This window comes from Echiichthys vipera, assembly GCF_963691815.1.
Source record: "Echiichthys vipera genome assembly, chromosome: 15".
Classification (NCBI taxonomy): Eukaryota; Metazoa; Chordata; class Actinopteri; order Perciformes; family Trachinidae; genus Echiichthys; species Echiichthys vipera.
The window spans coordinates 9,652,670-9,664,832 of record NC_139840.1 but is presented as its reverse complement, the minus strand read 5'-3'; the positions used below and the strand labels follow the sequence as shown (position 1 = coordinate 9,664,832).

The 12,163-nt window shown below is 38.7% G+C and overlaps 1 protein-coding gene across 1 annotated transcript in view; it reads right to left on the bottom strand.

Annotated features, from left to right (window-relative positions):
* LOC310957854 (dynein axonemal heavy chain 8-like) overlaps positions 1-12,163 on the bottom strand; it is a gene marked incomplete at both ends in the record, with an annotated part of 31,958 nt that overhangs the window by 7,953 nt on the left and 11,842 nt on the right. The window contains 37 exons of the mRNA XM_083928588.1: positions 135-350; positions 530-697; positions 780-956; positions 1,280-1,383; positions 1,495-1,613; positions 1,732-1,958; positions 2,132-2,296; positions 2,456-2,609; positions 3,098-3,228; positions 3,308-3,430; positions 3,523-3,715; positions 3,799-3,962; positions 4,065-4,174; positions 4,262-4,475; positions 4,566-4,688; positions 4,776-4,910; positions 5,030-5,172; positions 5,298-5,529; positions 5,627-5,767; positions 5,876-6,117; positions 6,445-6,691; positions 6,804-6,965; positions 7,071-7,205; positions 7,282-7,389; positions 7,478-7,564; positions 7,642-7,829; positions 7,908-8,086; positions 8,185-8,357; positions 8,464-8,688; positions 9,257-9,418; positions 9,773-9,877; positions 10,316-10,418; positions 10,635-10,798; positions 10,886-11,039; positions 11,218-11,417; positions 11,525-11,765; positions 11,977-12,114. Of these exons, the coding sequence (XP_083784714.1) occupies positions 135-350; positions 530-697; positions 780-956; positions 1,280-1,383; positions 1,495-1,613; positions 1,732-1,958; positions 2,132-2,296; positions 2,456-2,609; positions 3,098-3,228; positions 3,308-3,430; positions 3,523-3,715; positions 3,799-3,962; positions 4,065-4,174; positions 4,262-4,475; positions 4,566-4,688; positions 4,776-4,910; positions 5,030-5,172; positions 5,298-5,529; positions 5,627-5,767; positions 5,876-6,117; positions 6,445-6,691; positions 6,804-6,965; positions 7,071-7,205; positions 7,282-7,389; positions 7,478-7,564; positions 7,642-7,829; positions 7,908-8,086; positions 8,185-8,357; positions 8,464-8,688; positions 9,257-9,418; positions 9,773-9,877; positions 10,316-10,418; positions 10,635-10,798; positions 10,886-11,039; positions 11,218-11,417; positions 11,525-11,765; positions 11,977-12,114 (6,052 nt within the window). The remainder of the gene's footprint in view (positions 1-134; positions 351-529; positions 698-779; positions 957-1,279; positions 1,384-1,494; positions 1,614-1,731; positions 1,959-2,131; positions 2,297-2,455; positions 2,610-3,097; positions 3,229-3,307; positions 3,431-3,522; positions 3,716-3,798; positions 3,963-4,064; positions 4,175-4,261; positions 4,476-4,565; positions 4,689-4,775; positions 4,911-5,029; positions 5,173-5,297; positions 5,530-5,626; positions 5,768-5,875; positions 6,118-6,444; positions 6,692-6,803; positions 6,966-7,070; positions 7,206-7,281; positions 7,390-7,477; positions 7,565-7,641; positions 7,830-7,907; positions 8,087-8,184; positions 8,358-8,463; positions 8,689-9,256; positions 9,419-9,772; positions 9,878-10,315; positions 10,419-10,634; positions 10,799-10,885; positions 11,040-11,217; positions 11,418-11,524; positions 11,766-11,976; positions 12,115-12,163) is intronic.

Sequence of the window (12,163 nt, the reverse complement as noted above, 5' to 3'; positions counted from 1 at the left end):
GTTCACAAAACCACAATCAAAGTAGTACTGCATCATTTAGTAAAACAGAAACCCAATATAAAAGTACAATAGTCAACTATGTTAGGTGTACATGCCAAAAAATGATCAGCTGCAATGATGTAATTCAACGTTACCTTGAGAGGCAGCACTTCTTTGTTGATGCCAAAGAATGTGGCCATAGCTCTGGTCCATGCTAGCAGGCCAGCTACATTACCACACACTTTCTTGGCATTTTCCATAGTGTAATCCTCCATGTCAAAGTAAGGCTGCAGCAGTTCTACTGTTTCCTCATTAATTTTATCTTTTTGGAACTGCTGGAGGGAGGTCATAAAACCAGTGCTACCAATAAGCTGAAGAAAAGACAAGGGAAATGTTGACAATATGGGACCAACTTCACAATGTTATTAGTATTATTAACACTTCAGAACACACACACCGGAACGTACATACAGACACCAGTCATATCTCACTACATGAAATACAAACAACATGCACACAAATATACAGAAATAGGAATCCTTTTTGTTACCTTCAGTGCTTCTGCCCATGATGGCTTAAGACAATTACGTTCTGGATCAATAGTGATAGTGTCCACCTTCCTTTGGAATAACAGCAGGCCGCAGTCCGTAATTCTCATGATCAGATGCGGAGGCTTGGCTAATTTTCTCACAGTGGCAATGTCAGCAGGCTTGATGGTCTGTAACATTTTTAAGTTTTAATCATGTAATGCCCTTTATATGGTGTAAATACACAGTTCAAAAAAGTCACACAAATCTCACATTTAGTGCAGCCTTAGCCTCTTCTAAAGCTGGTTTGGCAGCCTCCAGTTTTTCCTCTGCAATAGCCTTCTCTATGCCAATTCCGTCCACAATTTTCTGCGCTCTATCCTTCACGACCTGGACCTCATTCTTTACAATGGTAGCAGCTTCAGCACTGATTGTCACCTCTGCCACCACCTATGTGAATGCAACAAGAAATGTCGCTTAACAAATTCTATCACATAAATACCAATACAGTAAGGTGTTGACCTTCCATCCATTTTTCTAAACCTGGGGTAGATACCTGTATTCTTTCTACAATGAAAAGTATTTCTATAACTCATGATCATCTTGATCAATGTGTATCATACTTGCTCTAACCTTACACTGCTTGTTTTTTTCCCATTTAGTTCATTCAAATTTGAGAAAAGTTACGCATAAATATCTATAGATCCATTCTTCAGCTTTACATAATTATCTGCATAGGTCTGCTGAAGGCTGGAGCCTGTATTGCTATTTACCTTGTCAGCTTTGACAGATGCTATAGCCAGCTCTTTTTCCTTGACTACAAGATCTTTGGATAGTTGAGCCACAGACTTACTAGCCTCCATCAGTTTGTCCAACCCTGGAAATCAGTAACATCTTTTAAAGTCGCTTCCCTGAGTAGACCTTGCAAAGTTGTCCATACATGTCATCTTAATAGCATGTCATAACCTTGCAGTTGAAACTTTCTTACCAACATTCATGCGCTCTGCTAGTGTGTTGATGTAGTTGTGCTTTTCAGAGTACAGCGTTTTATAACCATTTACAAAAGAGAGGTAAGATTTAGGGGTGACATGAGTTCTTCTTCGAAACCTGAAAGATGAACAGCAAACAACTTTAAGTTTGTGTAAAATATGTCTCTGGACAAAGAGACTGAGACTATCTAGATTTAAATTATTACAATGTAACAAATATGATTTGCGTGTTATACCTTTCAAAGTAGCTTTCACAGGTATCAGATACTTTGTCATGATATGTACCCATGGTGATCACCACAGAAGCCTTCACATCTGCAGAGCAAACCATTGGAAAATCTGACAAGAAATAGTTGGACACAGCCACCAGAGCCTCAGTGGGCCAAGGGGTGAACCAATCCATGGTGCAGCCAGAAATTAACCCTGGAAACTTCAGGGATCTGGAGCGAAATTTCTGCCCCACCTGTCAAGGAGAGTAGATAATGTAATTCAAATGAGAATATTCCCTTACGCAGGGGTAGCTCTGTAAGATTATTTTAATGTAACAGTTTACAATTTGCAAGCATGAAACAGAAGAATTACAGAAAAATATAAAACAAAGTATCCGAGTACTAAATGTACAGAGTTTTTACCTACCGGTGAGAAGCAAAGAACTACATGCAGATTCTTTTTGGACCGGGATATGAAGTAGTCATACAGATTGTCAAAGGTTGGTGGAACACGGGGAAACTCCCTTTTCATTACAGGGATCAAGTTCTGGGTGATTTCTGTGATCTCATCTTTAGCAAAGAGGTTGGAGACCTTCGCACAAATAATTCACAGTGATGGAACATGAAAAGCTTTCCTTTGAGAACAATTTTGTCTGACCTCTTAATTTTTGTGACATAGGAATGATTCATTGTTCAAATGAGAATAAATAGGAAGACATCAGACATTTTATTGTTGTAGTACATTCCTCACCTCTCCAGAAGAAAGAACATTGTTTAGGTACTCAAGGAAGGCTTCATCTTTTATTTCATTGTCTGTAAAGATGAAAGTGATGCCCTTTCCATCAGCACCAGCTGTTTTATACAAAACTTTCAGGTCATCCATGAAATTACTTATGTTGTATGTTCTGATGAAAAAAACACACATAGCAATGTGAGAGACAAGTATTTCATGTTTATCCGCCTGTTAGTGTGAATGTATGAAAACCAATAACATTTTGGATAACTGGGTACAAACAGGACATGGGTTCATGTAATGCTTATTCTATTGATTTTTAACTAAGAGGTCTAGTGCCTCTTTTAAAACATTCTTATAATGAAAATGGTCTTGCCATGAAGAAAAATGCATATAACAGTTTAGTCAAACACATACTATAATCATTTTGTACAGTATATGTTGGCCGATACAGGCCTTAAATGATAAATAAATGTAATAATTTATTTATATTTAACAGGATATTGTCCAATGTATCTTTAAAAAAAAAAAAAAAAAAAAAAAAAAAAAAATATATATATATATATATATATATATATATATATATATATATATTGTGACTACATGGCTATCAGAATTGCCTCACAAATGCTAACAGATTTCTTTTCTTTCTGGTTTTACCTTGTCAATGTGATCTGGAAGATGCTGTATCCAGCTATGTATGAGGCCAGGCGAGTCAGGCTCTGTTTCCCTGATCCTCCCACTCCCACAAGCAGGGCATTACCATTGTCAGTTCGAATGATTCTTGAGATCTATATGAATGCAAGTTTCATATAAATCAGAATTATCTATAGAATACTATGTATTGATTAGATTGGCCTTTAGTCTTACCTTGACCAGATGAGTCATGGCATCCATGAAGAAAACCAGATCTAGGCTTAAGCCTCTTACAATCTCATTGTGCTGGGTCTGATACATCATCAGCTTTTCTGATAAGAACTCGAAATTTGGCACCTGGAACAACATTAGTTTTTTCAAATTTTGGTAACATTATTCTACACTGATAGTACAGATATCATACAATGGTTTAAATACCAAGTTCATACCAGTTCGTAAATTTTGGGGGCATCAAAACAGGCATCATCTTCTTCTTCTCCAGTGGGCTCTGGAGCATCTCGCAGAAAGTCCACAAAGTATGGCTCAGGATGAAGTTCTGCGACAAGGCTGGGGTCAACATGCTCTTGAATCACACGAGTTACAGCCTTCTCAAACCATTCTCTGTCCTCAGAGCAAATAAACCTATTGCAAAACAATGTTCCAGTTTGCCTTTCTGACATTTTGTTCTTACTTCAAAGGGAATGTATTGTATGCAAGCAATGTACCTGTCAGCAATCACCCTGGTACATTCACTCTTAAAAAGAGCCAAGAGAGTGGGGATATCATAACATTCCTCTGCCTTAACGTTTAACATTCCTTGCCAGATCCTGGACAAGTCTCTCAAATTGAAGATGTAGTGGAACTTGGATGGTGTAGGAAGCATTTTTGCCTTCAATTACAAATCATCAAATCAGGTTACATCTTCATTATTAAATCTATCCCTATAATCAATTGTACATTGTCTTTTGATTATATATGTTTAAGTGATTACCTTTGTCCATTGCCATACAATCCTCCCCGCAGACACAAGACACTTCACCATATCTGCAATCTCAACCTTGAAGTTTCTGCATGCTTGGAAATATCCACAGCCAATTATGCCTGCAGAGAAAGATCATGACAAAACAATTGAAGTGTTTCATACACCCTAAAGTAAACAGAAAAATGAATCTTTTCAGAAACAGCTACCAAAGATCTTATCAATGGAGGTGTTGGCGGGCAGTGTACAGTTGAAGACTGTAAACTGTCTCTTCAGTCTTTGTGGGATGTCGTTTCTCCCACCACCAGGATGAATCATGGCAGCCAGAATCTGTACGTCCACAATAGTGGTGAAGTCTCCTGGTTTGTCTAGGTTGTACATGCCACTCATTTCCATCATCTGACGTACTATCTCATTGGTGATCTGGTTGGACAGTTACATACAGTAGTTACTCAGACTGAACATGAAATAAATAGTCAATATATATGTAAATATAAACTGCTATATAAACACCTGATCTCCCCATTCATTGACAATAGGCATGTTGACATCATCAATGAAGACTGTCATCCTGCGTCCCCCTGGGGGTCCATAGGTGCTGCCAATCCTTTTCTCAATGTAGCTTTCGACTGTTCGCTGTAATGGGGAAAAAATGCTTTTACAACCAAAAAAGACTTCTGAACTGTACAAAGTCAATAATAGAGAAGATGATAAATATTCTACCTGAAACATCACAGGTTCTGTTGCAGATGAGAAGTTTAGGGACTTGGACAGGTCCGTCTCAGGATCATACTTCTTTGTGTGGCTTTTTATCATCACAGTCTTAGCTGTTCCTTGTTCACCAATAAGCAGCACAGCCTATACAAATAAAATGCTCATCTTTCACTGCCATACTTTAAAACAAAAGAAGCAGTCAGGTATTACAAGTAAAAAACACGTAATACTTAAATACTGTAATTTAAAAGAGAGAAGAGCACCTTGCGTTGTTTAGCAATAGTCTCCAGCAGGAAAGAGGTTCTTGTGTTGTCCACATTTGGCACAAGAATGGAGGCGTAGTCGGGCACAAGATCTGTAGGATAGACATACTCCCCCACATGGTTATTCCAATGGCACCATTCACCTGAAACAGAAGTCACCATGCATATAGCTGTAGGTTCAGGATGAAAAAAGTCCATTCAAACTTTCACTTAAAAAGCCAGATAAAGACAGCAAAGAGGTGGTATTTAATGCATAAAATTACTGTACCATTTGGGTTGACCATGTACTCAAATATAGTCTCTCCTGGCTGTGTTTGAGGCACATCAATGCCACTGTCATGAGCTCTGATGTATTGCTCCAGTTTGTCCCTATCCTCTAACTCCAAAAGGGCTCCCAGGCTCCACATCAGGCAGAAGACAAATAGTCGTTCAAGGTGTTTACTACCGGCCAAACCCCCTTTCTCCTTGGTTGGGATAAGGCCCTCCAGAAGATTCACAGACTGAGGATGGATCATATTCAGATAAATTGTTTCATGAAACAAGTTTAGAACCATCATCTAATTGATGTCTGTCTTCAGCATTTTTATGAATACATACCTGCATTATGTAGTTGCATTCCAAAAGCTCCATTTTGGGTTTAAGGTTCTGCTTCATGCATAAGTAAGCGTCCTCAAATATCTTGTCGTATAAATTCAAAATGCTTTCAGCCTCTTTTGCATTGCGCTTGTTAGTCCATCCCTACAACACAAGTTTGCACATGTACATCTAAGAACTTAATTGTAGAAGAAGCATTGTTTCGTTTCTGCAAACATTCCCTCCTTTGATGATTTACCAAAACAATTGTACCTGGAGTATGGGTTGCCAGCTGAGAGCTGAGGAGCTCATGAAGACCATACCCACCCGGGACACAGTAGCGGGGGATGCATTATCCATGTTGTGCACCTCAAACACCAGCTTGCAGCATGGAGACATGGTGATGCGGTCACCATTAGCCAGGGTCAGTGTTTTGTTATCATCCAAGACAGAGTTGAGGTTCTCAATCCATATGGCATCCACAGGTCCATCCAACACAATCCATATGAACTCTCCTGAAGCATGTACATTTCAAAGTCATCACAATTCAACCCTTAAATTCTCAAACTATATCTTTCACATTTTCAGTTACTCATTCTGATGTACTGTCTCAAGAATAGCCTATTTGTACAGGTGGCATTACCAAAATGTTTGGCATACATCACTTGATGCCCACTGCTTTAAAAAAAAGTGAACAGAAGTGGCTTTCATCAGACAAAACAACTAAATAGAAAAACCTTGCTTAGTGTTCTCTTGGGTAGTAAGAGTTTTCTATAAAGCCAATTTGTGACATAAACTGAGAAAAAGTAGTCTGAATGTGCATTAAACGTTGTGTTACAAACCTTTCTTGGCTTTAAGTGTCCTCCTCCAAAGAGTGGAAAAGATCCCATCAGTCCAGTCATTGGTGGCTGCATCAAGACGGCCAAACATCTGTGGGGCAGTGATTGCTTTGGGGTTCATGCGCAGCTCCCTGTGTGGGGCTCCACATTCACTCATAGCTCGCATGAGCAGGTTGATGACTGTGGTCTTCCCAGCTCCACTTGGGCCCAAAGTCATCAGGCCATGCCGCACTCGTGAAGACTCATAAAGCTGATAGTGAAAGTAACAGTAACATCACAGTTAAGTAGAGTCCAAACAATAACTTTATAACAGAAAACACAACAGGGGCTTTACATACAGACAAAAACATTTTTGAGGGCACCTGAACTAGCTTGAGGTTCCATGGTGGATGGTTAACAATACCAGCAAGCTCAACTTGATGGGCTACAGCAGCTTGAAGTTCAACATATGTGCTCCCATCCAGCTGGATACCAGGGAACAGGTCATTGATCAGGCTAAGGAAGAGTGGCTCATCCTCATCCACCTGAAACATACACACAAGATTCACATAGTATCGGTATCTGGGGACACAATACTATACCTCCAAAATATATTATCTGTGGTGGTCAACACTCAGTTCCTGTCATACCAGTTTAGAAAGATTCATGTCACGCAGCACTCTCATGACAATGCTGGACTCTGTATCATCAGGCCGTGCTCTTTTATTGGCCCCTAATGTTCTTAACACAGACAGTATGTTCCTCAGGCCAAAGTCATAGTGGACCTGACAAATAGCAGAGGCTGTGTGTCAGTGGGTCAATTATCAAACAAAAATAGCAAGATAGCCACAAGATTCTCACCTGTTTTGTAAGTTGTTCTTCACACAGTTTATAAAGGACAAAGAATTTCTGGGCTAAGATGACATTGTCATTGAATCCACAACTGGCTAGTTTGACTCTCATGATGATCTGCCATAGACAACAGTGAAGAAGTGACGATGTGTTATGACTAGAGAAGGAAAAATATTACTTTCTAGCAAAAGTAGCCTTGACCCACCTGTCGGTCTGGTACCATCATTGACACTGTCCTGAACTGCACTTTTAGGTTTTCAGGAAGTTCCTGACGACCTGCATACCCAGGGTTCTAGAAATGGAATGGTGACAAGTTATTTAGTGTATACTTAGTGCTTCTTGTACGATTCTTGCATTTGTGTAACCTACCATGGTGATAAACAGGCCGAACTCTGGATTCAGATTTACACAGTCTCCATCAGTAAAGATGAAGGTGCTTTTGTGTTTCTTGCGTGCCATCAGAACAATGTAGATCTGCTGAGCAGCAACAGAAAGCACTGGCAGGTCAATTCTGTTGAACTCATCAAAGCAGCCCCATGACCCTGACTGTGCAAGGCCTGAAAAAGAATACATTCATGACATAAGTGAATATGTACACCACACTGCTGGATAAATTGTTTCATTGCCTGGGATACCTTTGTATATTCTGCCAAGTCCTCTAAAGTCCATCTGGTCCGAGCAGTTGAACACCACCACATACTTGCCGAGGCAGCGACCCATGTCTTTGGTGGTTTCAGTCTTCCCAGTGCCGGCTGGCCCTGCAGGGGCTCCTCCCATGCTCATACCCAGAGCCTGGGACAGTGTGATATAACACCTGTAGATAAAAAGTTGTTCTCTGATTCAACTTAGAAATCAAACAAAATATGAAAAGTTAATCAATGATAAAATAAAATCTAATTCCGCTTCACTTGCCTGTCAGTCAGAGGGGTGATGACCAGACGGTCAGTACAGCCTAGGAACTCATTCTGATAAATGAAGTCCACATTAGTAATAGACACTATAACCTTATCCAGGTCCTCTCTGAAGTAAAATCTGCTCTGTTTCAGCCATTCGAAGTCACTGACAGATTTTATACGCTTCTTCACCTGAGAACAAAGTAGGATATCACTCTGAATGTTACATAAATTACAACTACAGTCAAATAATAATATGACATGATCCATGAGAAGCAATATTTTCCAAAGAACCTACTAGATCGTTAAATATATCACTCTGGTGCACATGGATTGTGACGAGCGTCTCATATTTAACTCTGTCAAATTTGCTCAGGTCATAGGTGGTTTGTTTAATGAGTGCGCTGAGTAGATTTAGGAATTTCTTTTTGGTAAAAGGCATGATCTCCCTGTCATCTTCAGCATTTTGCAGTGCCTCTTCTGAATCTCTTGTCCAAAGCATTTGGATTCCCAGCAAGCCAACCTAAAAAGGTAAGAGAAAAACGATGCGTGAAAATATGTATCTCATGAAGTGAATTATCTGAACATAACCTGAAAGTATGAGCTAATATACATTAATACAAACACAACTCAAGAACTATTGATCTCACCAGCCTTTCTTTATATCTCTCAACACTACTAGTGTATTCACTTTTTTATTTTACAAACTTTGGACACAATGAACATCCAAGAATATAAAAAGGACTTTTGGATATGGCTATCTTTATATGTTGTCAAGTGATCATAACCATGTAGTAGTTTGAGCAGAATATCAATAAACCTTTCCTACAATGTGTAAATGAGGATTTTCTAGGAAGACCATCAAGAGTACAGTGTTTAAAACCTCTGGTGTGAAAGAATCTACAAGGAGATGTGGTCAGAAGGTGGACGGTGTTATTACACTTCATTTGTGGTCTGAGAGTTAAACAATGGAGAACATCTGTCATAATTATACCCTGTACATGCCTAGTATTGACCTGATATCTAAAGCATTAGAGTGACAGTGACACTCAACTGTCAACGTATTAAACATTTAACTGCCAATGTTTTACCTGTGCTTGGAACTTGTTGAGGAAAGAGAGAAGATCGAAGTCTTCATCGTTGATCTCCAGATCTGAAGATTTTATAACAGAGTGTAATGAAGCCTGCTGTTTTAACAACAGCTCCCCGAGCCAGAGCTCCACTGGTCCCTGTGCCATGACAGGACAGTCCAGCTGAAACCACAAACACACATTCATTATATTATACTATACTTCTGATGAATACAGGAAAGCAAAAAAGTGAATTTACTCAAGTGAAATTTTAAGGTAGTAATTCTTTACAAGTTATTTTATTTAAAGTATTTCACAAACAAAATATTACATTTAACAATGAGAACACTATGCTTTAATGCATAGTTAGATTCCAAACATTATATAATGTAATTAAAAATCAGCTCCGTTCAGACAAGCAATAAAGTGCTTTACTTGAAGAGTAACACATGCAGTTCCACATTATATTTCCATTATGAAAATGAATATGAATGAATATGAATGATTATGAATGAATATGAAAATTAGATCACATACCGGTAGTTTCTCTCCCTCTTGTGAAAGAACGGCCAAAATCTTGTCATACTCTGTTGCGTGAAACTCTGCTTCATTAACATTGTCAAACACTCCAAGAAGATGTGACTGAAAAAGTAATTGTAGATAAAATGAATTTTATATCATTTTACCAAATTAATTCAAGAAATCAACATGACAATATAACATTTTATTATTTGAACACTTTGCACAATTTATCTGCTTACATTTTGTCACTATGAAAAGTCTAAGGATTCATGTGTCAGTTGTTTTTTCACACAAAAAAGTTCAAACAAAAATAAAATGTATGAAGTTGTGAAATCCTGAAAAATTATTCAGACGTGTATTTGTACCTGGGTTACATCCTATATTCCCTATTTTTTCTCCAAATTTCACTGATATACTGTATTTTGACAGAATTGAGATATCCTGCCAACACCCAAGTGGGACCAAAAACACGACTTCCTTGGCAGAGGTACTTGGAGGTTTTTTACATTTAACAGTTTAAAAAACAAAACTTTTAAAAGTGGCAATCAGTGTTCTAACCTGAATTGTGTGGGAATCACTGGCTTGTCCTAGGATTTCCAAAAGTGCCGGATCAGACACAAAAAAGAACCGTGGGAAAAGGAGCCTCTTCTTCTCAAGGTACCTGTTGAGTCAGATAACATCTCCATGTTACACCTTAACTGTAGCAAATAATTTACAGGTGTGAGGAGTCATACAAATTAAATGAAAAAAACATTAAATACAATTGATTTGTATTCAACTTTGCAGTTGCCTTGCAGAGTAACAAAAACGCTTTTATAACCACTGATATTTCTAACAAAAAGTAATAAATTACAAAAAGAGCTTTACAAAGCTTTACCCTGCAAGAGACTTTTGACAAAACTCAAGCTGTTTCTGAAGATCTGGTAGGATCTGTCCCAGAGATGCATCACCCACACAGCACTCCACCACATTTGGGACTTTTTGGGCTCTCTGCATGACTGTAATCCAGGACTTGTCAATGTTCTGGAAACGCTTTGCTTCCTACATTGGGAAAATTAAATTTTTGTATTTTACTAGGAAGAGTTCAACACTGTCATCAAAATATTAAGATAAAAACATCAACTATACTTGTGGCAGGTCTTTGGCAATGTCCCCCCCAACAAACACAGCCTCCAAGTAGATCCACAGGTTTTGCACAATAACCCACTGTTCAATGACATCAGATGATGTTGAAAGTTTTGAGACCCAGTCCTGGATCTCAGTTTTGTAGAAGGCACTGTACCTATAAAAGGCACACACAAATTCCTTAAGATGCCAAAATACATTATGTGGGCACTACACCTGAAAGGATACCTTAAATAAATAAAAAATGTTTAGTATCAATACTTTGAATCATCAGTTATAGTTAGCAGTCTTATATATATATAAATAAATGCAAGTCAGTTCTTGCTCTGTTTTACCTATTACTCAGCAGTGACCCCAGTACCATCAGACTATCCTCCAGGATGGTGAGAATTTCTGCTGTATCTGCCCCTTTCAGCATCAGTTCTCCTCTATCCTTGAATGTATTCAGGCTCAGGGTCTGGCCAGACCACACTTCTTTCACTTGTGACAACTTGGCGTCAATATCCTTCTCCTTCACAGCTGATATGCAGATGTCCTAGAAATGCAAAAAGCCAAGCTTAGGAGTGAATAACATAATAACACAATATTATAACTAGAGATTAAGGGCAGGTTACAACCACAGTATCCAAACTGCCAGCAAACCTCAATATCGTCCTTGTACTTCAACAATGGCGCTTCCATGATGTTCTGCAGTGTAAAGGTATCGGACTCCACCTCAAATTGGTGCCCTGTCAGGTCTGTGATCCGGTCCCAGTGTCTCCTCATCATAGACTTGTTTGCCATCATCTCAAGCAGAGGGCATGACTCACTGAAATCATCAATTGTCTTCTTCAGGTCTAGGAAGGCTTGCCAGTCCTTCAGTCCTTTGGGCAGCTTTCGGCACCTAGAAATAGAGATAGTCACTGATGTATATGTCACCTTTTTACAGGAACTATAGAATTAATGTATGTACTACTTTTGGGCAAGATGCTTTTACTTCGTTTTTATAGTGGTACATGCTTACCCAAAGGCCAAGCTGTCCTCAATTATGTAAAAAAATCTCATTACATAGCATATTGGTTGTAACAGTAATTAAACGGAAATACTTGCATTACCTGTTCTGAAATTCCATCAGTTCTCCATTGATCTTCTCAATATCCACATCTGTCCACAGAATGCCATAGTATCCGCTAATCTTACTCATCACAGCATCATATAGACCATATAGTTTCTGTAGCAGATCAAGCTCTTTTCTAGGGTAATCATAGCAAAGCATAGCTCCATTAGTATAAATATAATATA